The sequence below is a fragment of the Boleophthalmus pectinirostris genome, unplaced genomic scaffold (assembly GCF_026225935.1).
Source record: "Boleophthalmus pectinirostris isolate CB_2022bp ecotype Guang Dong unplaced genomic scaffold, ASM2622593v1 HiC_scaffold_3, whole genome shotgun sequence".
Classification (NCBI taxonomy): Eukaryota; Metazoa; Chordata; class Actinopteri; order Gobiiformes; family Gobiidae; genus Boleophthalmus; species Boleophthalmus pectinirostris.
This window is the reverse complement of record NW_026571299.1, coordinates 10,930,353-10,955,262: the sequence shown is the minus strand read 5'-3', so window position 1 is coordinate 10,955,262 and position 24,910 is coordinate 10,930,353. Positions and strand designations below refer to the sequence as shown.

The window sequence follows — 24,910 nt, the reverse complement described above, 5'->3', positions numbered from 1 at the left end:
AATTTCATCTTTGCCATTACTTTTGGTTTTCAGATACTAGACTGTGATGGCAGGAGACAGTTTTCTCTATTGATCATGTGGTATTATTTTCATCTAAACTATTCCAAAGGTAAACACAAGTTGAAACTGGTCATTCCTTTATGTGTCAAGACCCTACAGCAACAAATCTGCTTTTTAATCATTATTTGTCCATAAAATTTCACAAACGATACCCTGCAATCGTGAAAAAAATCTGCTTGCTTAAAGGGCCCATGTTACTCTGTTTTCTGATCTGTTATAATGTTGTTTCCTCATCACAAACAGACCTGGAGTTGTGTTTTGTTTCATTCACTTCATTAATTCATTAACGCACAAACCCTGCATATTTAGGAGGTCTTCTTTCAAACAGAAAACACTCGGTTCCACCTTGTGATGTCATGTGGTTATACAGGAAGTGCCCCATTGTGTTTTTAAACATCATACATCTTCACGAAAATCATTTGGATGAGCTGCTAACTTGGAAATTACCATGACATGACATCCCAAGGTGGAACAGAGCATTTTGAGCTTTGGAGATACAGAGAGACACTAACAATGGATTTTTGAATAATCATTAACATTTTTATATTAAAATTATCATCATTATTATTACTATTACTAATCTGCATAAATAAACTCAACTTTACAACATATAAACCATAACCGTTTTTGAGCCACATCAGCCCGTTTGAGATTAGAATGTGTTTAATGCAGCTTTCACACATTTGTTTACGTTTTACAGAAACTAAACTTAAAACCGTAAACTAAAAGCTCTGCTCTTAGCTCAGCTCTTTATTTAACATCATTTCACTCATTTTATTTATGTTGGTCACTTTATTTATTTTGGCTACTGTTGTGATGAAAAGACTGAAAAGTGTTTGTCTTTTGGACACATGTGCACTCAACTTTATGTTGCGGTAACCTGGTGTTAGGTCTGCCTAAACATTGTAAACAAGAAGAAAGACAAGAGATTAATTCAGTTTTACTCGCGAGGAGAACGGGCAGAGAGCGGGCATCAAAACCAACAGTCTCCACACGTTCTGATGACTCAAGGCCGCTCTCCTCTTTTTATTTCATTAGGAGGCCCTAGTTACAGAATGATAATTCTCAAGGGGAAGGGGAAACAGCCAAGACATAATAAGAAACTGATGCAGCTAAGCATAGTATAAACACATAAAACATGATTAACAATCAGGAGGTGCCTTAGGTATGGACAGACACCATCATAACTCTTGCATGTGTGACAGTGGGAGTTGGCTTCATGTGAGGAATCATCTCGAGGTTCACTAGAGCGATAGGACACTGCACACAGTTGTCAAACACACAGAGGTTATTCAACAAGTGACAAGTGATTGGTACATTATAAATCAAAGAATTATAGTTACATAAATGGTTAACTCATAGGCATAGAATATCACACAAGTATTTAGCAAATATGGGATAATAAAATTATTCTGACACCTGGATACTGCGTATACATGCACCGTGACTATAAAACCTGATCATACCCGGGACACTGATGTGCATGTAAACACACTCACTGAGGGATATAGTGATCTCCAAGGAGGAGCCAGAGCCCAGATGTGGGACTGTGATGCCGCAACTCCAGTGTTTGTACTGTCAGACGCAGCCTAGTTCCCTTATGTTACACACAGCAACTTACATTCGGCTTGTCGATTAAAAATGAACATGATTGACAAAATTCTTAACAATGAATCCCTAAGAGAGACTAATAATCACAGGTTACTCAAACGTGTGAATGAAACAAAACATAAGTGCAGGGTATGTTTTTGAGAAAGGAACAGCATTAAAACATGACTTAAAGGTTGTATGGAGGATTTTTTTTTGTTTCAAGTTGTCAATGATAGCATTATAAAGGTGCAGTAGCCTTGTAATTATGATGACCTAAAAAAAGAGAATAAAAATTCATCAACTCTGGACGTGGTGGGGCTAAACATTTGCCAATAGATAACGACACTGCCTCGTTATCTGTGAGCTGACAGGCTGTCAATCAAACTCCCTACGTTTCTAGCGTAACTGACTTGCCTGCGCGCTGCCGGTACGTGGTTTACGTACGACTGTCACGCAGTCCACAGACGCAAGACGCACAGACGCTGTTTACTCCACCAACGCAACAGTTCTTAGCGGCTTTTTTTGACCTATATCTTCCTCGCAGTTCGCACAAAGTTTGTTGCAATGGCAGACAAGAATCCAGGAGCAGTTAGCCGCAAAAGAAAGTCCGTTTTTTGAGGTCGCTGAAAGAAGAAGACAAGGGGAAAAGCAGCGAAGCCAAACTAAGGTGATTCTTGAAGATTCATTCCAGCGATGGCGCGACTGAAGCAGACGCAGGGTCTAAAGACTGACGCACTGGTCGCCAAATTACTCCTGGACAGGTCACTTCTGCTCATTATGAAAACGTACTTTATTTCCAAGAGCTAGACAAATGTTTTTCAGGACACGAATGCGATATCCTATGTCTGAAAACGTAATTTTCAAGGCAAAGAAAGAGTCCGCTTGCTGCTGCGTGTTGTAGTTAGTTCATTCACACTGAATCTTCGCGCAACCTTCTCTGCACCCCTTTCCTGCTCCTCTCCCCGCTGCCCGATCCGCTCTTCCCCCTGCTCCTCACTTCTCCGGGCACGGAATCTCCGCGCACCGCTCCCTCTCCTCTCCTCTCTCCTCTCCTCTCTCCTCTCCCTGCTCCGCTCTTCTCCCTGCTCCTCACTTCTCGTCCGCGAACGAAATGTCCGCGCACCCGCTCCCCCCGCTCCTCACTTCTCCGTCTTGCCTAACCAACACTGTAGTTAGTTGTTTACAAGTCATGTGCAGCGCACCGGCTGTAAACAAACCTGTTTCTGGCGTAACGAGGAGGCGGGAGGAGGCGTTTCTACGTAGGAGCTGTAGGGGAGGGGGGGTGGTTTCACACATGCGCAACATTTGAAAAAGGACAAACAGTCGCTGGATTTCTCGTTCCTTGGAAAATCCTCTATACAACCTTTAAAGCTCACAAGAATCAATTTTGTTTAAAGGTGCTTTATGTAACTTTTTTGTTGGGGGTCCGTCACTTGCTTGTTTCAATGGAGATGTCATTTCTCTGCCTGAAATGTTCCACAGTGTGACATTAAACAGCTCTACCTTGCATTTATTCAATTAAAACTGGTATAATAGCTCAAAAATACTTGACAAAACAAGCATTCTGACTGTCAACGGGGTCGCCTCTCCACTGATCTGGTCTGTAACTTGGTCTGGTTTGGTTTCCACGTTGATAGAAAGCTTTAATACCATACCGTGAAACATTCCAGACAAAGCAGTAACCCTCCACCAGAAAAGTTACACAGTGCAGCTTTAATATAGGCCCTTTAAGTTGCGTTCCCAGATTCAGTTACACAGATAAATCCGGAAATTACAGATATATTCCATAAACCAAAACCAAAACAAAAACACGGAGCTGTCTTACTACCATGCATTCTTCTTAGGTTAAGGAGCAGAGCCATAAAATTCACGGATGGGGAGATTCACCTTGTTAATTCCTTTAACTCACTTCGCTAATGAAAGAAAAACATCCTCCCCAGTGCATAGCTGGGCCTGTGCATTAAAGGCTTTATTTGAAGGAGAGACGCCAAGGAGACCACAGAAAATGTCTCCAACCACAAACCACAAGCGTAAACTGCAAAATAACCCACCACGGCACGCCATAAGCATTTACAAAAACAATATTGTGTTATGAAAAATGCATGTTGTAGTCGCAGTGGACTTAACCAGAATGCAGTTATGTTTTCTTTAAAGGTCCTGTATTACACAAAAACGACTCTTGTGAGCTTTAAGTCACGTTATAATGTCGTTACCTCGTCAAAAACATGCTTTGAGATGTGTTTTTGTTTCATTCACACATGTTTGAGTAATTATTAGTCTGTCTACATCTCCCAAGCTGTGTCAAAATGCTCTGTTCCAACTTGTGATGTCATGTGGTTTAACTTTTGTTCGGCAATTCCAGGGCTGAAATCATCCAAATGAATCTGTGCATCAGTCGTTTATTCGTTTTTCAAAATAAAACCAAAAATAAGGAAATGAAAAAAAAACAGCTATTCTCTTCATTTGTCTCCAAAACCAAAATGAAAAAATGGGTAATGATTTCTTTTTCCATTTTTTCGATTTTAAATGAATAATGGAAAAAAAAAATGGATAACAGCCATTTCCTATTTCTGTGACTTAAACTGTGATGCCAGACTTTTGCGCCGCATATGAACTGAACCAGGACTGAACCAGGTCTAAATCGGGACTAAACCAGTCTTAGTCCTGCTCTGGTCCCGTTCTCAATCCCGGTCTCAGTCCTGGTCCTGGTTTCAGTCCCGGTCTGGTCCCGGTCTGGTCCTTGTCTCAGTCCGGGTCTGGTCTCGGCCTCAGTCCTGGTCTCAGTCCCAGTCTGGTCCCGGTCTCAGTCCTGGTCACCCGACAGTCTACGCAGGTGAACCTCCAGGCCGGACACTTAGTATTAGTTCAGTTCTGGTTTAATCCTGGTTTAGTCCTGGTTCAGTCCGCATGTGGCGCAAAAGTCTGGTATCTCAGTTTAAGTCACGGAAAGGGGAAACTGCAAGAAAATAAGATAAGAAAATGAAAAAAAAAAACCAACTATTTTCTTCATTATTTGTCTCCAAAACCAAAATGAAAAAAACGGATAACGATTCTTTTTTTTTTTTTTTTTTTTTTTCAGTTTTTGATTATGTGTTTAAGTGAATAATGGAAAAAACTGGACTGAACAAGGACTGAACCAGGACTAAATCAGAACTGAACCAGGACTGAGTTTCGGGACGGGCTCAAAGATGCACCCTCATAGACCAGGACTAAACGGATAATGAATCATTATCTGTTTTTTCATTTTGGTTTTGGAGACAAATAATGAAGAAAATAGTTGTTTTTTAATTTTCTTATTTCTGGTTTTATTTTGAAAAACTAATGAACGAATGATACACGGATTCTTTTGCTACTTTTGGGACAAGTCTGAAGAAGATCTAAGGTCCTCTCTCTCGCTCTCCACAATATGACATTAAACAGATTACCTTGAATTGATTCAATTACACATGGTTTTATTGCTCCAGAATACCTAAATATTTCAGACAAAGCAATAACATCTCCATGGAGTAAAGCATTTGACCTTTACGTTTGATTTTATTCTTGTCGTGTGTGTGTTCCCCTCAGAGTGCCGCTCCCTGGACTGTGAACACTGCTTCAGTCGAGACTTCTGCACCAAATGTAAAGCCGGATTTCAGCTTTACAAAGGGAAGTGTCTGAGCCGCTGTCCATCGGGGACCTTCCCACACCACACCGACTGCCTGGGTGAGTTTATTTGCCTTTTTACACACACTACTAGTCAAAAAAAGTGGATACACCTTCTCATTTCTTTACTTTTATGCAAAATTAAGTATTAAAACATGTTAAAATGCTTTTCCCTCCTCAAAAACAGACCTGGACTTGTGTTTTGTTTCATTCACACGTTTGAGTTATCCTTTATTATTACTCTATCTACATCTCCAACGCTCAAAACACTCTGTTCCACCTTGTGATGTCATGAAGTGGTAGTCAGAAAATAGTGTAATATGGGCCCTTTAATTTAAGATCCAAATCCAAATCCACTTTGTTTCTATAGCACATTTTACAAACAAAGCAGTTTCCAAAGTGCTGCACAGAGATCACAAAATGAACACAACAAAAAGGTAAATTGCTCAAATTTGGTCACACCAGTCCTAAAACAATAAAACCAGTAAAATCTAAATAAATAAAAGACACAGAGGACCACACAACTCACACAGTTGTTAAAAGCTGGAGAATAAAAGTGGGTTTTAAGACGAGACTATGAGGGCTGTTTGGACGTGGGGGTAAAAGGTGCATTGTGCATTGGTGGAAGAGCCATCAAATGCTTTTCTCCATTAAGATGTTATGAACTTGTCTGGAATCTTTCTATCTCCATGGAGACCAAACCAGACCAAGTTACAGGTCAGATCTGTGGACAGGCAACCACGCTCACAGTCAGAATGCCTTGTTTCTTAGGTATTTTTGTGCAATAAAACGACCTGTAATTGAGTAAGTGTAAGATGAAGCTGTTTAATGTCTTACTGTGGAACATGACATCTCCATAGAAACAAGCAGGTGACGGACCCTCTACCAGAAAAGTTACACAACGCATCTTTAAGTGTAGCAAGATGTATTTTCCTGTTTAAATACAAAAAGTCTTATTCTTCTGGGGGATCATTTGACTTGTAAAGTGAAATTTACTCAAATCAGGATAAAACTTTTTTTAATTCAAGGGCCTGTTTACACGAGAACGCTTGCAGGTGAAAACGACAAAATATTTTATCTGAAGCTCCCTTCGTTTAGATGGTGATGGCGTTTTTGGGGCTTAAAGGTTGTATGGAGGATTTTTTTTTTGTTTCAAATTGTCAATGATAGCATTATAGAGGTGCAGTAGCCTTGTAATTATGATGACCAAAAAAAAGAGAATAAAAATTCATCAACTCTGGACGTGGTGGGGCTAAACATTTGCCAATAGATAACGACACTGCCTCGTTATCTGTTAGCTGACAGGCTGTCAATCAATCTCCCTACGTTTCTAGCGTAACTGACTTGCCTGCGCGCCGCCGGTACGTGGTTTACGTACGCCTGTCACGCAGTCCACAGACGCAAGACGCACAGACGCTGTTTACTCCACCAACGCAACAGTTCTTAGCGGCTTTTTTTGACCTATATCTTCCTCGCAGTTCGCACAAAGTTTGTTGCAATGGCGACAAGAATCCAGGAGCAGTTCGCCGCAAAAGAAAGTCCGTTTTTGAGGTCGCTGAAAGAAGAAGACAAGGGGAAAAGCAGCGAAGCCAAACTAAGGTGATTCTTGATAGATTCATTCCAGCGATGGCGCAACTGAAGCAGACGCAGGGTCTAAAGACTGACGCACTGGTCCACAAATTACTCCTGGACAGGTCACTTCTGCTCATTATGAAAACGTACTTTATTTCCAAGAGCTAGTCAAACGTTTTTCAGGACACGAAAGCGATATCCTATGTCTGAAAACGTAATTTTCAAGGCAAAGAAAGAGTCCGCTTGCTGCTGCGTGTTGTAGCTAGTTCATTCGCACTGAATCTCCGCGCACTCTTCTCTGCTCCCCTTTCCTGCTCCTGTCCCCGCTGCCCGATCCGCTCTTCCCCCTGCTCCTCACTTCTCCGGGCACGGAATCTCCGCGCACCGCTCCCTCTCCTCTCTCCTCTCTCCTCTCCCTGCTCCCTGCTCCCTGCTCCGCTCTTCTCCCTGCTCCTCACTTCTCGTCCGCGAACGAAATGTCCGCACACCCGCTCCCCCCGCTCCTCACTTCTCCGTCTTGCCTAACCAACACTGTAGTTAGTTGTTTACAAGTCATGTGCAGCGCACCGGCTGTAAACAAACCTGTTTCTGGCGTAAAGAGGAGGCGGGAGGAGGCGTTTCTACGTAGGAGCTGTAGGGGAGGGGGGGTGGTTTCACGCATGCGCAACATTTGAAAAAGGACAAACAGTCGCTGGATTTCTCGTTCCTTGGAAAATCCTCTATACAACCTTTAAAAGCGCAAAAATCTGAAACGTTGAACACGCTCCACCGCAGCAAAACTCTGGTCAGATCTGCTCACGTTTACGTTGCATACATCACCACTGAGCCACCTGACATGCATACCCAGTCGAGTTCCACACACTTTTGCGTCACCGTATGCTCGCAGATTTCCTCCCGAAATCTAAACACAGAATAAAAAGTGAAGACGCAACAACACTTTTGCGTCTTCTGTTCAGACCGTCATCATTTAAACGTAGCCCAAGTGATCTTAACTTGTCTAGATTTGAGTATTTGTAGTTTTTAACGTGTTCTGACGGCTGTTTGAACTCACAGTTTATGGAGTATGTGGCGGACTGCAGCTGATAACGGGACCTCTGGAGAACATGGTTTTTATCTCACAGTAGTCTCGGGGAGTTTCATATTTATTCTCATATCACGTTGCAGTAATCTCAGCATGACCGGGATGCCTCTGCGTAAAACTGCAGTTTGTTTGAGAAGAGACCGTAAAGCTCCAGATAAATGTGCATCTGCTGCAGTTGTATAAAAAGGAGAATCTGGCTCAGTATTGTTTGAGTTAGAACAGACCACAACAGATGCCTTAAAGGAATGAATTAGCATATGTTTAAGATGGAATACGTTTAAATCGAAACTTCAGATTCAAGAGGATATTCTGTGAAAAATAAATCTGCACTGGAGTGGTTTAAGACAAAATCTCTTCACAACTCTGACCTGTAACTTGGCCTAGTGGCGTCACCTGCTTGAGATGGATAATAATGCATTGGATTTATATATTTCAAAGCGCTTTACAGTCCTTTATTTATTCACTCTACACTGTGGTGGTAAGATGGCCTTCTTTTAATGTGAAATCTATGATGACTATTCATATTTTAATTGGTTTGTATTGTGATTTTAAAGTCTTTCTGATTCTGTAAAGCACTTTTACAGACATACAAATGAACATGCCTTACCTGCCTCTTCACCAAGTCGTTGCTGTAAATGAGAAATGGTTCTCAGTCTGTCTACCTGGATAAATAAAGGTTAACATATTTTTCAGACTATAAGATGCACCGAATTATAAGGCGCATTAAGCAAAACAAATGGACGACACTTGAGACTGATCCCTTAGCCCAGACGTCCACGATCCACTGGCAGATCGTGGCGTAATTCGCCCAGCGTTGCCTCCCTTGGTCTTGGTGAATGTGTATTATGAATGTGAATGTGGGTGGATCATTTAAGTTTGTTTTTTATTTTCTACAAGGACGACTCAAATATACATTGAGTAATAATGTGTTTAATGCAGCTTTACGCACATTTGTTTACGTTTTACAGAAACGAAACATTGAAACAATAGCTTGCCTCTTGTGCGCTGATGCAGTTAGCTTTTGTCGGACTAAAGGACACGACTCAGTGGAATATGAGTGTTCTTTCTGCAACAAGGAGACAATATCAGTGTGAGCTGAGAGTTGACGCAGAATACGGTTGCCAACTCCCTGAAATTTTCTTATAAAGTGCATTCCACTGATTACACACTATTTCTGATTCTCGTATTAATACGGGACAAAGTGCGTCCTCTTTTCAGTTCAATACGAGACACGTACTTTTGTTTCCGAATACGGGATGATTACGTTTTTCAAGGGACGGTTGGCAACCCTAGCGCAGAACTATGCTTTATTTTGCCAGATGCCTGACTACAGTGCTGTAATGCTCTGACATTCCATCAGGGGGTGCCTGCCAAAGCTTATCAAAGTCATACTAAATCATTCTGACAGATTTTTGAGCACCGTGTACCACATAAAATCAGTTCGAGGACAGCATAAGGTGCACACATAAGGAGCACCGGACTATAAGGAGCATTGTAAATTTTTAAGAAAATTAAAGGATTTTAAGTGCGCTTTATAGTCTGAAAAATACAGTACATAAATAATAAAGATGCAAAGTGTCTTGTCTAAGAACACAACTTCCACTAGAAGCAAAGTTGCCCCACTGTGGCACCTGGTACTACTCATGGGTTCCCATCCCAGTACTAACCAGGCCTGACCTTTGCTTTGAGATTGGATGAAATTGGGTTTTGAAAGTTGGCGTGGAAAAGTTTAATGCCATTTCGGAACATAACACTCCAGGCAAAGCAACAACATCTCAAGGTGTTAAGCAGCGCGTCTTTAAAACCACAGCAAAAAGCATGTTTTTTTTTTTTGTTTTTTTTTTCAGTTTAGTTGGGTTCATTACATTGAAAACCATAGAAAAACATCCGTCCTTACTGAGTAGCTTTGCTGGCATCTCCACAAACCTGACTTGTATGTGGTGGAGGAGTTTCTTCCATTAATCCTGTTTACAAAGTCTTTTCCATGGATGATCGTGCCACAACAACTGCGCCTCTGTTTTTAGGTCCAAAAGCCATCAGCGAACACATTCTGAGCATTTCTGAGCTCAAATTGTTTACACAAAAACACATGGCTCTATTAGCTTAAAGCATGCACGCTTCATTTATTCATTTGTTTCATTGTTCATTCGTGTTAACAGCAGAGGGATTTCATTATGTTCAATTAGAAAATGTGAAATACTAATCTCAAGGTGACCAAAGGCATGTTGAACGGGAATTAAAGCCACAAGAATGCTAATGTTTAGTGGTAGTTGTTGTATTACTGCTACTGCTACTAATACTACCAATAGTAATAAAGATCCTTAAGGCGACGTTCAGACTGCAGCCTGAAGTGACCCAAATCCCATTTTTCCACCCCTATGTGACCTGTATCTGATCTTCTAAGTCTGAATGACGCAGATCAGATTTTTTCAAATGCGACCCAGACCACTTGGATATTTGCTCCTAAAACCGATACATATCAGATCTTTTGACATGCGACTTCAGTCTGAACTGCCAGGTCACATTCATCCCACCTACACGTCAGGCTCAGAGTCTCGTCAGTGGAGGAAAAGCGAGTTTAGTGAGTTAATTAATATTTGGGGGGATCACTGTATTCAGGCGAAATTGGAGGGGTCTTATCGGAACAAGGCGTTTTTTGAAATGATTGACGAAGAAATGACCGAGCGCGGCTACAGGGGGTTCTAGCTCCAATGTCAATGAAAAATAAAGAGTCTGAGAGACAAATACAAGGAGGCTAAAGACTCAAACAAACAAAGCGGCCGTGGACGTGTAACCTGTTCATTTTACAGAGAACTGGACTGTATTTTGGGAGACAAGCCCAGCATTTAGTCTACTTCCAGGACTGGATTGGGACAAAAAAACGGCCCTGGCATTTTTGGCTTTGACCGGCCCCTCACAATTAGTGGAGCACAATCGACTAATTTATATATGTGTTCCCAAAGCAATGTATTTTACTATTAATTTACTATTTACTAATTTACTAGTATTATTTACCAGTGAAGTTCTTCTCTGCTAAACCAGGATTAAACCAGGATTAAACCAGGTCTAAACCAGGTCTAAACCAGGTCTACACCAGGACTGCGTCAGGTTTAAACCAAGTCTAAATGAGGACGAAACCAGGACTAATCTTGAACTTGTGTGAGAGAGAGAGACGGCTGTTTTAGCCCCATGGGGCACGGAGCTCTGCGCCGGTCTTTTCTCCTGCGGTCACCCGACAGGCTACGCGGGCGAACCTCCGTGCCTGTCCCGACACTCAGTCCTGGTTTAGTTCTGGCTTAGCACCCAGCACGCAGTGTAAATGATCTCATGTATTTTCTGTACTTCTGCTACTTTTGTTTGTAAGTATTGTAATACGTTTGTTCCATGCTTTTATTTTGAAAGGCCGCTGTACAACCGGAAGTGGCCACATGAGAGCGGATGTTTACCTCCCGGCTAACAGTCTGTGCGGCTAACTGACTGAGCACAACGGAAAATTTTGTTTATTTAATCTAAAAGTTACGGAACCTGTATTTTAAGTTAATATATGGTCTACCCCAGTTTAGCACCTGGTTGATGTGGGAACAAGGTTAGTAAGGAATACGTTGAGCCGTTACAATTCTCTGTTATAATTTAATCCACTAGATGGCGCCAGTGCGCTTCGCCTAAGCAATGTTACGCGCAGTTTGACAATTTTAATGTGTATTTTTTTGTTCAATATAGATTAATAGCAAGGTTCAGGTTTTATAAGATTTGTTGTTGGTAAACATTAATTGTCAGGTTGTCATAAATGGTTAAAAGGAGTAAAAGGTACACTGTAAGAGCTAATTGTTTTTTATTTCCCTTTTTTGTAGCTCTTACGGTGTGTTCACAAACAAGGCCCAAAAATAAAAGTTGTGAACCATCAGTCTATGAGACCGTCATTTCAACCGGGATGCTACACGCAGCACCCAGCATGCAGCACTGTTCCGTGGTATCAACTTCGCTCTTTCACTGCGGACTGTCGGCCCACCAGGAAAAATGCCCAAAATGCCCGATTACCAGTCCAGGCCTGTCTACTTCTGTAAACACTGAGCACAATCGCTGCATGTGACATCGTCGTGTCCAGTGCACATGTGTGACACTTTTGGGGTGTTTGAAGTTCACACTGGAGATCACATACACATTTAATTGGAAATGTGAACAACCTCGCAAAAAAATTGGATTTCACAAAAAAATCCGAATTGAGCATTAAGCCCCGCAGTCTGAACATAACCTATATTACAAAATGGATTCTTGTGAGTTTTAAGCCATGTTTTTACCTCCTCAAATACAGACCTGGAGTTGTGTTTTGTTTCATTCACACATGTTTGAGTCATCTTGGTTTATTAGTCTCTCGACATCCCCAAAGCTCAAAATGCTCTGCTCCACCTTGTGATGCCATGTGGTGTTCAGTAGAGATCGATCAATTCTGGGGCTGAAATCATCCAAATGAATCTGTTTATCATTCGTTTCGTAGTTTTCAAGGTCACAGCTTTTACCTTTTGGGAGAGATTGGCGATTCTAGAGCTGAAATTATACTTGATTAATGTGGAGCACTTCCTGTATTACCACATGACATCACAAGGTGGAACATTTTTTTTTCAGTTTGAGAGAAAAAGCGTAAATATGCAGGGTTTGTATGTGAATTGAGTGTGAATCGGGCTGAATTTTTCTGTCTGAGCCCGGCCCGCATCCGACAGAGCAGCGATTGAATCCAACACGAGCCCAATAGGCACTAAGATATTTGTCTGAACCTGACTGAACCCAACACAATTAAAAACGCAAAATACAAACTCAGGATATAGCGAAAATAATGAGAAGACTTTATTACTCACTTCTCGTAAAGTGATAAATTTAAAGTGCAGCATCTCATCCACATTATCCAGAGCAATTCTCCTCCGCAAATTATGACCCCAGTCCACAAAATCATGCTATTAATCCAGTTTGACGCATTAAAATTAAGTAATTCACGTGGGTCTGTTTACATCCACACAGCGCACGGATCGAGGAGGAGCTGCAGGTTCTCGATACTGACTCTTTATCACTTTTATTTCTCTTTACAAATCATGTATCTGAAGTATTGCACCACATTTCACAAATAATAACACAATTTTGACTTGTACTTGTACTAAAAGTGCAGAACTCTGATCTTTTGAACACTTAAGAGTCTCAAAGCGAGCAGGAAACAGCACTAATGTGTCTGCCGAGTCCGTCCCAAGCCCAAATATAAGTTCTAAATATTTGACTGAAGTTCGTCGGGAAGCCGGACTTTGGTCGGGTTTACATGCTCTAGGCTAAAGTGAATGAAACAAAACACAACTCCAGGTATGTTTTTAATGAGAAAACAACATTATAACATAGAAAATAACATAATATGGACGCTTTTAAATCTGTTAAACCATATTATGTTGTTTTTTGATCTGTTATAATGTTGTTTCCTCATTAAAAACATGCCCAGAGTTGTGTTGTGTAACTTGAAAACTACTTCTTCATGACATCGCAAGTAGGGCCCGACCGATATGGGTTTTGTTGTGGCCGATATGAAACCGATAAAATGGGAGTTGGAGCTGCCGATAGCCGATAGAATCGCCGGTATATTTAGATTGATTTAAAAATTCACTGTAAATCTTGAATTGTTTAAAAAACTTAGGTTTGGCTCTGGTGGATTTTAAATTGGGTTTTTTTAAGCAACATTTATTGTTATTCTGCCTCTTTACATCATATTTACAGACAGTAGGTCGGAATAATGGCATTTTTGCATCACATTCTAGCTACTAGTGATGGGTATTCCAGTTCAGTTTTGTTGCAAGCAAGTCTAAAGCAGGACTGAACCATATGTAAACCAGCACTGAAAAAGGACTAAACCAGGACTAAAACAGATCTAAACCATGTGTAAAACAGGACTAAACCAAAACTGATCCAGGACTGAGTGTAGGGACTCGGTCTCTATCTCTCTCCCTCTCTCGAGCCCAAGATTAGTCCTGGTTTATTCATTTTATGCTGAACTACAGTTAAACATGCATTAACTTCTTGGGTTCTTTTTAAAGACAATGCAGTAAAGTGTGTTTACCTTGTTGACATGTTTCGGCTGCTGCTGCGAGCCATCTTCAGAACTGTCACCGGTGTTGGTGTTGACCAAGCCCCCAGGTTCCAAAATGGCCGTCCATTCAAGTCAATGGGCTGAGCTCAATGGCGCATGATCCCAGATTAGCCTAGCCCGGCTAGGTACTTCCGGTGGCCGTGGGCCGACCGAGCATGCGCAGTAGTGCTCTTTTCTCCCACGGGCACACGCGAATGCATGCGACCACACGCACGGAGCGCGGGCTCGTGTATCACGTGATCGCTTTGACCAATCAGAGCGAGAGGAACTAGAGCGGAGCAGTGCGTAGCCGAAGCTAACGATTATAAAGCGTTTTTTTAAGACAACTCAAGGATTTTGAGCGAGAAAAAGTTTATGATCTAAAAATAGGTAAAAATCGCCAACAAATCCGATAGTTTTGAAAGCTGTAGGTGACCTGTCAGACGAACACGAGCAGTTTGTGATTATATTGCCTCTATGATAAAAATCTTGTCTCGGCCCACGGGATTTTTTCTGCTGAAGTTCCAGTGAGTGACACTACGTCAACTGGAGGCAGCTACAAGCAGCAATACTGTATCCAGTTATTTTAATAGATCCATGGTGTTGACGTGTTGTATATCAGCTGTCGTTACTTCCTGTGGGCGTGGTCAGACCTGATGGACCTGCAGGTCGCTCAGACTGACCACGCCTCCCGTCGCCCGGTGGAGAGTCTCTGGAGGAGGGTGTCCCAGGTGTGTGAAAGGAGGAACGCGCCGTCATCACGGTTAATGCTGTCCGTGGCTCGTTTCCTGATTTCAATGGCCTCCTTGATCCGCCGTTTGAATAAACATGCATGTTTTTCTATCCTATGCACATGTATATTTCTGAAAGTTACTCAAACATGTGTAAATGAAACAAAACACAACTTCAGGTCTGTTTTTGAGGAGGCAACAACGTTCTAACACAGCTTAACACTCACAAGACTAAATTTTACATAATATAATAATACAGTTTTCACGTGTGTATTGGTATTATCAGAATTACAGATGGGTTACAGGTGCCCTCTGTTACATATATCAAAATATTTATCTTTATTTCTTTGCCTGTACGTTAAGTAAGTGAGATATATAGCGCTTGCCTCTGCCATCCACCTGCAACATCTGGGGCTACTGGACTATTCTTGGCAAACCCCTCACATCTGGATCTGATGGGAGACGCTTCGCAGTTTTCATGTCTCTCCACCTCCAGCTAGACCTGATTCGAATCGAGTCTTCTTAATCCCCCGATCTGATTGATAATGATAATTACTGAAGGAAATGCCCGGCCTCCTGTTTTCTTTTGTTTCTTTTCCATTTGGGGGGAGGTCACAGTGGAAAGAACTTCAACGAGCAGGTGACATTGTGTAAAGAAAGATATAGTGTTGGATCTGTTTAATCTGGACCTTATTTGAACCAACAAGGTGTGGTTCAGTTAAAGGTGTATTGTGTAACTTTTCTGGTGGAGGGTCCATCAGATCAGAGGTGGGGACTTGAGTCACTATTTTCAGGACTTGAGCCTTGACTTGATAAAATGGGCTAAGACTTGGGACTCGACTTGGACTTGAAGGGCAGTGACTCTGACTTGAGAAGACTTGATGTTTCTCCTAAAAATACATGTTTTAAGAAAATACTTTTCTCTTTACAGTTGATAAATGTGGCGGAACAAACTGGAACATGTCTCTCCACTTCTCTGTTTGTTACTTTGGATGTAACTGAAGTACTGTGATGTGGTATCTTCAAATGTACTACAGTAATACACAATATAATACAGTATAATACAGTACGATACAGTAAAAAAAGAGGGAACTACAAAGAACACGATCCTTCCATTTAAGTGCAGACTACATGACAAAATAATCTGTTATAAAGCACTTTTAAATCTAAATTCTTTCTGTTTTGACCGTCATGATTCACACTAAGATCTTGTCAAAACATTTAAAAGGGAAAGATTAACATTTCTACAAATCTTATATAAATATTCATATATAAATGTACCATGACTTTTAAGTACAATTTAGTTTAAAAATCATATAAATTGCAAATATTTGGTATTTTGGTTTAAAGACTTGAAATGACTTGAAGCTCAAAGCAGACGACTTGGACTTGACTTGGACTTATGGGCCAGTGACCTGAGACTTGACTTGGACTTGCGTGTCTCCAAACGCTTAAATGCATCGGGACTTTGTAAGTTGTCCATTAAGACATGCCGTAAATTAATAAAGGCATTTTATTTTAACCAGTGAGTGCCTTGGGTTTTTTGCATCTTTTTGCCTGCCTTCAACTTGGGACTTGACTCGGACTTGAGGTCAAAGACTTGAGACTTACTTGAGACTTGCAAAACTACGACTTGGTCCCTCCACCGTCAGATGTTTTTTTTCTCCGTCGACATGTTATTGCTTTCTCTGGAACGTTTCACAGTATGTGGCATTAAACCTTTCTATCTTCACGGAGACCAAACCAGACCAAGTTACAGGTCAGATCTATGGAGAGGCGATTCAGCTCACAGTCAGAATACCTGTTTTTAAAGGTTGTATGGAGGATTTTTTTATTTTTTTTTGTTTCAAAGTTGTCAATGATAGCATTATAAAGGTGCAGTAGCCTTGTAATTATGATGACCAAAAAAAAGAGAATAAAAATTCATCAACTCTGGACGTGGTGGGGCTAAACATTTGCCAGTAGATAACGACACTGCCTCGTTATCTGTGAGCTGACAGGCTGTCAATCAAACTCCCTATGTTTCTAGCGTAACTGACTTGTCTGCGCGCCGCCGGTACGTGGTTTACGTACGCCTGTCACGCAGTCCACAGACGCAAGACGCACAGACGCTGTTTACTCCACCAACGCAACAGTTCTTAGCGGCTTTTTTTGACCTATATCTTCCTCGCAGTTCGCACAAAGTTTGTTGCAATGGCGACAAGAATCCAGGAGCAGTTAGCCGCAAAAGAAAGTCAGTTTTTGAGGTCGCTGAAAGAAGAAGACAAGGGGAAAAGCAGCGAAGTCAAACTAAGGTGATTCTTGTAGATTCATTCCAGCGATGGCGCGACTGAAGCAGACGCAGGGTCTAAAGACTGACGCATTGGTCGCCAAATTACTCCTGGACAGGAAACTTCTGCTTATTATGAAAACGTACTTTATTTCCAAGAGCTAGACAAACGTTTTTCAGGACACGAAAGCGATATCCTATGTCTGAAAACGTAATTTTCAAGGCAAAGAAAGAGTCCGCTTGCTGCTGCGTGTTGTAGCTAGTTCATTCGCACTGAATCTCCGCGCAACCTTCTCTGCACCCCTTTCCTGCTCCTGTCCCCGCTGCCCGTTCCGCTCTTCCCCCTGCTCCTCACTTCTCCGGGCACGGAATCTCCACGCACCGCTCCCTCTCCCCTCTCCCCTCTCCTCTATCCTCTCCTCTCTCCTCTCCCTGCTCCGCTCTTCTCCCTGCTCCTCACTTCTCGTCCGTGAACGAAATGTCCGCGCCCCCCCTCCCCCCGCTCCTCACTTCTCCGTCTTGCCTAACCAACACTGTAGTTAGTTGTTTACAAGTCATGTGCAGCGCACCGGCTGTAAACAAACCTGTTTCTGGCGTAAAGAGGAGGCGGGAGGAGGCGTTTCTACGTAGGAGCTGTAGGGGAGGGGGGGTGGTTTCACGCATGCGCAACATTTGAAAAAGGACAAACAGTCGCTGGATTTCTCGTTCCTTGGAAAATCCTCTATACAACCTTTAAGCATTTTTGAGCTATAAAAGTCACATAGTGCACCCTTAAATGTGGGCTAAATATATACCTGTAACATTTTAGTTCCTGAACCTTGCTGAAGATGTTATACAGGCCTCTACTTTGACGCTGTGCATGTGACTGACAGGTTTTCATTTTTCATTCTGCACGCTTCTCTCTAATTTAATGTCTCTCTCTCTTTTTAATTTTATGATTATTTATGTTTTGGTTTGTTTTTATTGTGATTTTAATGTATTTCTTATTCTGTAAAGCACTTTGAAATACTTTGTGTATGAATTGTTCTACACAAATAAACTTACCTTGCTTTGCTTTGCCTTAGTTGGGGGTCCGTTACCTGCTTGTTTCTATGGATATGTCATTGCTCTGCCTGGAATATTTCACAGTGGGGCATTAAACAGCTCTACCTTATATTTATTCAATTCCGAGTGGTTTTAGAGCTCAAAAATACCTTAAAAAAAAACAAAAAACACCTGGTAACTTGGTCTAGTTTGGTCTCCATAAAGATAGAAAGCTTTAATGCCATACTGCGAAACATTCCAGACAAGGCAATAACATCTCCACCAGAAAAGTTACACAAAGCACCTTTAAAAGAAACGAAAATCTGCCCACCAGCTGCCATGGAGGGTTCGGGAGGATCAGAAGGAGTCTGTGGTGACAGAAAATTTATTGAGACAACCGCAAAACTCAAATGTGATTTACCCCAGTGCAGACAGTTTGTATTAGCAGCTCTGGAGGTCAAAATAAATCAGTTGCATGCTTGCTGTGTGCATCTAATTAGAAAGCATTTTATTGTACGATAATCAGGAAGTGCACATTAGTATACTAGTTATTGTTAGCTTCAATATTATGGCAAACTATACTATGCTCTGGGAGTTGTGAAAAGTGCTTATAAACTCATTGCAGTGGATAATTTAATACTGAAATGCATAAGAGGAATGAGAATTAACTTTGGATCACTGTGTTTTATAAAATCAGGTACGTGACTGTAATGTGGCTGATGTTACTGCAAAGGGCCTCCAGGATTACTTCTTACTTTTTGTAGAAGCCCATACATCTTCATTGTTATCAGCACCTACGTTTTTGCTAAGTCCTCTTTACTACGTGAGAGCACAAATGTACGTCTGTTTAGTTTCATTCCTGCCAGTTGGGGAGACACCGAACTACTAAAGTTCTTCCTCTGTCACTGCCCCGGTGCACTTGTAGGTGGCTGGGTCTTGCAGGGGTCTTGTTGCTCTGGACTGTGGGTGACACTTTTTTATTTTATTTTTACTTGTACACATACATTTATATAAGGTGGGGACTTGCAAGTTGTGACTTGGACTAAAGTCAGACTTGAGTCACTATTGTTAGGACTTGAGACTTGACTTGGACTTGAAGGGTTAGTGACTTGGGACTTGACTCTGACTTGAGGCCTGCGACTTGAGAAGATTTGATGTTTCTCCTAAAAATATATGTTTTTAGAAAATACTTTTCTCTTTATAGTTGATAAATGCGGTGCTTAATTTTACAGGAACAAACTGGAACATGTCCGACCCACTTCTGTTTGTTACTTTGGTTTTAACTGAAGTATTGTGAGATGGTATCCTCAAATTTACTACAGTAATATACAGAACAATACAGTAATAAAGAGGAAACTATAAAGAACATGATCCTTCCATTTCAGTGCAGACTACACGACAAAATAAGTGATATTAAGCTCTTTTACATCTGAATTCTTTCTGTTCTGACCATAATGATTCGCTCTAAGATCTTGCCAAGACATTTAAAAAGAAAATTTAGCATTTCTACAACTCTTTTATAAATACTCATATATAAATATACCATGACATTTTACAATTTAGCTTAAAATTCATATAAATTGCAGAAATTTGGTTCTTTGGTTTAAAAACTTGAAATGACTTGAAGCTCAAAGCAGACGACTTGGACTTGGCTTGGACGTATGGGCCACTGACTCGAGACTCGACTTGGAGTTGCCTGTATTTGACTTGGGACTTGACTCGGACTTGAGGTCAAAGACTTGAGACTTGCAAAACTATGACTTGGTCCCACCTCTGCTTATTTGACACCAGTCTCTTGATATTTTTGCTACTTATTTAGAATGTATTATATAAGACGAGAGTTTAAAATGTTTAATTTGTAATAAATCATAATAATGTAGCACAATCCATTTCACAATTTTAGTTTCACTATTTTTACTTATTTTATGTAATACTTTAGTGGTCATTGTATGCTGCTTTTTTGAACGACAGCTTATTAAAGGTTGTATAGAGGATTTTTAAGGGAAAAGAAATACAGCGACCGTCCTGTAGAAACACCTAGAAACACCTCCTCCAATCACACTTGTTTATAGCCGATGCATGTTCAGAATTACTGTTGAAGTGACCTGTCTAGAAATAATTTAGCGACCGACACGCATCAGTTTTTAGACCCTTCATCTGCTTCATTCGCGCAATCGCTGGAAGGAATCTCCAAGAATCACCTCAGTTTGGCTTTGCTCCTTTTTTCCCCTTCTCTTCTTCTTTCAGCGACCTCAAAAACTGACTTTATTTTGCGATGAACTGGTCGTGGATTCTCGTTCGCCGTCTCAACAAACTTTATGAGAACTGCGAGGAAGCTATAGTTTAAAAAAGCCTCTAAGCCGCCGGCGAGTCAGTTACACTAGAAACTTAGTGAGTTTGATTGACAACCTAACAGCCAATAGAAAATGAGGTAACCTTGTTTTCTATTGGCTGATGTTTATCTGGCCTCACTACATCCACAGTTGATAGATTTTCATTCTTTTTTTTTTTGGTCATAATTACAAGGCTGCTGTGTCTCTGTAATGGTATTTTAAACTTTCATTGACCATTTGAAACAAAAAATAAATAAATAAATAAAAATCCCTCCTACAGCTCTTAACTCTTTTTTAGTCCAAGCCAAAGGTAGATTCAGGAGGAAAAAATCTCACAAGATCATTTTTCTTGCGGCAAGTTTATATTTATGTTTTCCCTTTGTTATTATACTGCTATGGTGTCTAAATAACTTCCTTTGTGGATCTATAAAGTTTGTCGAAGTTAAAGTTGCTGCCTTGTGCTGCAGCTTACTTTATTTAGAATTACAACTCGGTGAAAAAAAAAAAAAAACAACCCTAAAACTAGCTAGTTATACATAATTGTTGACAAACTTCACCATTTGGTACACTTAAAAGCATAGGCAAAGGCAAACTCGGGTTGTGGTCTGTGATGTTAGACTGCGTACCCTTTCAATATGAACATTAACTGGCCTCTTTACAGCATCACCTGTATTTTTTCATTCCAACATCCTTCTTTAGTTACTTTATATACTCAGACACAATATATATATCACGGCTTCTGGCTCTGATCACAAAAAAACAGCAGTTTACAGCCTAATTATTGTCTATGAGCTCATAAAATAAGGCGCTGTGTCTAATCCTCAAAACATTTACATGGATTTATTCTCGCTGCAGCCATGTTTTACCTTCGTCCGTGCGTTTATGTTCCAGACAGCAGTAATAAAGTTGTGGTTTGTTCATCCGCTTATATTAATTACATATTGTGCCGCGTGTCTTGAAGTAAAAACTCTCCTGCTCGGACAGCGCCCCCCGATGGCTCGCTGTGGAGCACACGTCCAACTTACATTGTAAAATCCAAATCAGAAAATCAAAACATCACAAAAGGTTGATACGACTCAGCTTTTAATAACAAGTGATGGATCAGTTGGGGACTTTGGCCACAGGAAACTCCCCAACTGAGTGAGAGATATTATAAATATATAAATGTCATATATTTGATGTCTTCCGTATGTACATAAACTGTAGAAACTAGTAAACATAAAGAAAAAATAAAACACTGAGTGAGATGGTATGTCCAAACTTTTGACTGGTTGTATATGTCACAGTGATTCATATAAATTAAGTTATTGCTGTATATAAATACAAAAAGGATCTATAAAGTACGAAAGATCTTTAAAGGGCACATATCACGCTGTTTTCTGATCTATGTTATAAAGTTGTTTCCTTATCAAAAACAGACCTGGACTTGTGTTTTGTTTCATTATATATATATATATATATTCAATGCACAAACCCTGTATATTTAGGCTGAGTTCTTCTCTCAAACAGAAAACACTGTTCCACCTTGTGATGTCATGTGGTGATACAGGAAGTGCTCCACTGTGTTTTTAAACTCCATACAACTTCACAAGAATCATTTGGATGATTTCAGATGTGGAGTTGCTAATCTCTACTCAACTAAAGGTATAATGTAGTGGTTAACTTGAAAACTACCACTACATGACATCACAAGGTGGAACAGAGCATTTTGAGCTTTGAGACTATTAATAAAGGAGTTCTCAAACATCCATTCATCCATTTTCTTCCGCTTAATCTGGGGCCAGGTCGCAGGGACAGCAGTCTGAGCAGGGACTCCCAGACATTCCCTCTCCACACACACTTCCTCCAGGTCTTTTGGGGGGATTCCGAGGCGTTCCCAGGCCACCCGAGAGACATAGTCCCTCCAGCGTGTCCTGGGTCTTTTCCGGGGCTTCCTTCCAGTGGGACATGCCCGGAACACCTCTCGAGGGAGGCGTCCAGGAGGCATCCGGACCAGATGCCCAGGCCACCTCAACTGGCTCCTCTCGACGCGGAGGAGCAGCGGCTCTACTCCGAGCTCCTCCCAACGTGACTGAGCTCCTCACCCTGTCTCAAAGGGAGCGCCCAGCCACCCTGCGGAGGAAACTCATTTTGACCTCTTGTATCTACGATCATGTCTTTTCGGTCATTACCCAGAGCTCATGACCATAGGTGAGAGTAGGAACGTAGATTGATCGGTAAATCGAGAGCTTTTCCTTTCAGCTCAGCTCCCTCTTCACCACAACGATCCGATACAGCGACCGCATCACTGCCGATACTGCACCGATCGCCTGTCGATGTCACACTTCATCCTCCCCTCACTCTGAACATGTGCAAATGAAACAAAACAAAACATCCAGATATGTTTTTGAGGTTAACAACATCATAACATGTCCTAAATCTCACAAGTCTAATCTTTAATTTTGAATATTTCTTTTTTACCCAACAGACCACTGCCTTGTGGCTCCCCTGGGCGAGTGGAGTGAGTGGAGCGTGTGCCAGCGCGAGGGGGCAACGTGTGGGTACAAATGGGGCAGACAGAGCAGGACCCGGGGCACGTCTGACAACCAGACCACCTCCTTCTGCCCCCTACAGGCCGAGACGCAGAGGTGCAGGATGAGAAAGAGATGCACGCCACCCAAGAAAGGTAAGACTGAACTCCAGGAAAAAACAACCCCAACAAAGACACATTTTAGAGCTTTATTTGGTTAAAAGCAATGTGATGCTCTGTTACAGCCATATTAAAGGTGAACTACGTAGCTTTCCTGGTTGACCGTTTGCCACTTGCTTGTCTCCATGAAGATGTTATTGCTTTGCCTGGAATGTTCCACAGTATAACATTAAAGGTCCTATATAACGCAAATTTAACTCTTTAAGCTTTAAGCCGTGTTATAATGCTGTTTCCTCATCAAAAACATACATGGATTTGTGTTATGTTTCTTTCACAAATGTTTGAGTAATCCTTTATTATTAGTCTGTCTACACCTTCAAAAATCTAAATGCTCTGATCCACCTTGTGATGTCATGAAGCAGTAGTTTTCAAGTTAACATCTCTTCTTACATTAAGTTCATCAGAAGTTGGCAATTCCAGAGCTGAAATTATCCAAATGATTCAAGTGAAGATGTATAAAGTTTAAAAACACATTAGAACAGAACTAAAACCAGGTCTAGAACCAGGACTAAAATCTGGTCTAAACCAGGACTAAGGCAGGATTTAACCAGGTCTAAACCAGGTCTAAAAACAGGACTAAACCAGGACTAAAACAGGATTTAACCAGTACTAAACCGGGTCTAAAAACAGGACTAAACCAGGACTAAAACTTGATTTAACCAGGTCTATACCAGGTCTAAAACCAGGACTAAAACAGAATTTAACCAAGACTAAACCAGGTCTAAAAACAGGACTAAACCAGGACTAAAACATGATTTAACCAAGAGTAAACCAGGTCTAACTAGAAAAGCACTCAGAGAGCGCAGACCTCCGCCAAGGACTACCCCCATTTTTTATATAAATTGCGATAAAATCAGTCTTCTGGATCAGATCCGGATCAGCCTTTGGAATATGAAAGAGGATCCCATTGTCCATCCCTGAGTCAAATTTCATGGGGTTTGGTCAATAATTAACCGAGATATTGAGAAACTAAATTTTTGGCCCCATTTACTACAATGTTAACTAAAATTTCAAAGTGATCCAGAATCCAGGATTTCTTCCGGATCACCCCCAAAATGAAATCAGTTCTTCCTTTTCACATTTCCAAGAAATCCTGAAAATTTCATCAAAATCGGTCCATAACTTTTTGAGTTATGTTGCTAACAGACAAACAAACAAACAAACAAACAAACAAACAAACAGACAAACGCCGGCAAAAACATAACCTCCTTGGCGGAGGTAACCAGGACTAAAACAGGATTTAACCAGGTCTAAACCAGGTATAAAAACAGGATTAAACCAGGACTAAAACAGGATTTAACCAGGACTAAACCAGGTCTAAAATCAGGACTAAAACATAATTTAACCAGGACCAAACCATGTGTAAAAACAGGACTAAACCAGGGCTAAAACAGAATTTAACTGGGACTAAACCAGGTCTAAAATCAGGACTAAACCAGGACTAAAACAGAATTTAACCAGGACTAAACCAGGTCTAAAATCAGGACTAAACCAGGACTAAAACAGAATTTAACCAGGACTAAACCAGGTCTAAAATCAGGACTAAACCAGGACTAAAACAGAATTTAACCAGGACTAAACCAGGTCTAAAATCAGGACTAAACCAGGACTAAAACAGAATTTAACCAGGACTAAACCAGGTCTAAAATCAGGACTAAACCAGGACTAAAACAGAATTTAACCAGGACTAAACCTGCATGGGCTGCGTCTCCTCCCATATGTCGTACGGACCCACCTGCTCCCGTATGCCGTGTCTTCTCACGTACGCTACCAATCCACGAAAATATTGTCCTGAAAAGAGCGGTCCCAGTCCCGGTCCCAGT

At 41.1% G+C, this 24,910-nt stretch overlaps 1 protein-coding gene across 1 annotated transcript in view; it reads left to right on the top strand.

Annotated features, from left to right (window-relative positions):
- The window catches only part of rspo4 (R-spondin 4), a 160,010-nt gene that overhangs the window by 57,346 nt on the left and 77,754 nt on the right, over positions 1-24,910 (top strand). Inside the window, exons 3-4 of the mRNA XM_020928201.2 lie at positions 5,215-5,352; positions 22,866-23,063. Coding sequence (XP_020783860.1) covers positions 5,215-5,352; positions 22,866-23,063 — 336 coding nt within the window. The remainder of the gene's footprint in view (positions 1-5,214; positions 5,353-22,865; positions 23,064-24,910) is intronic.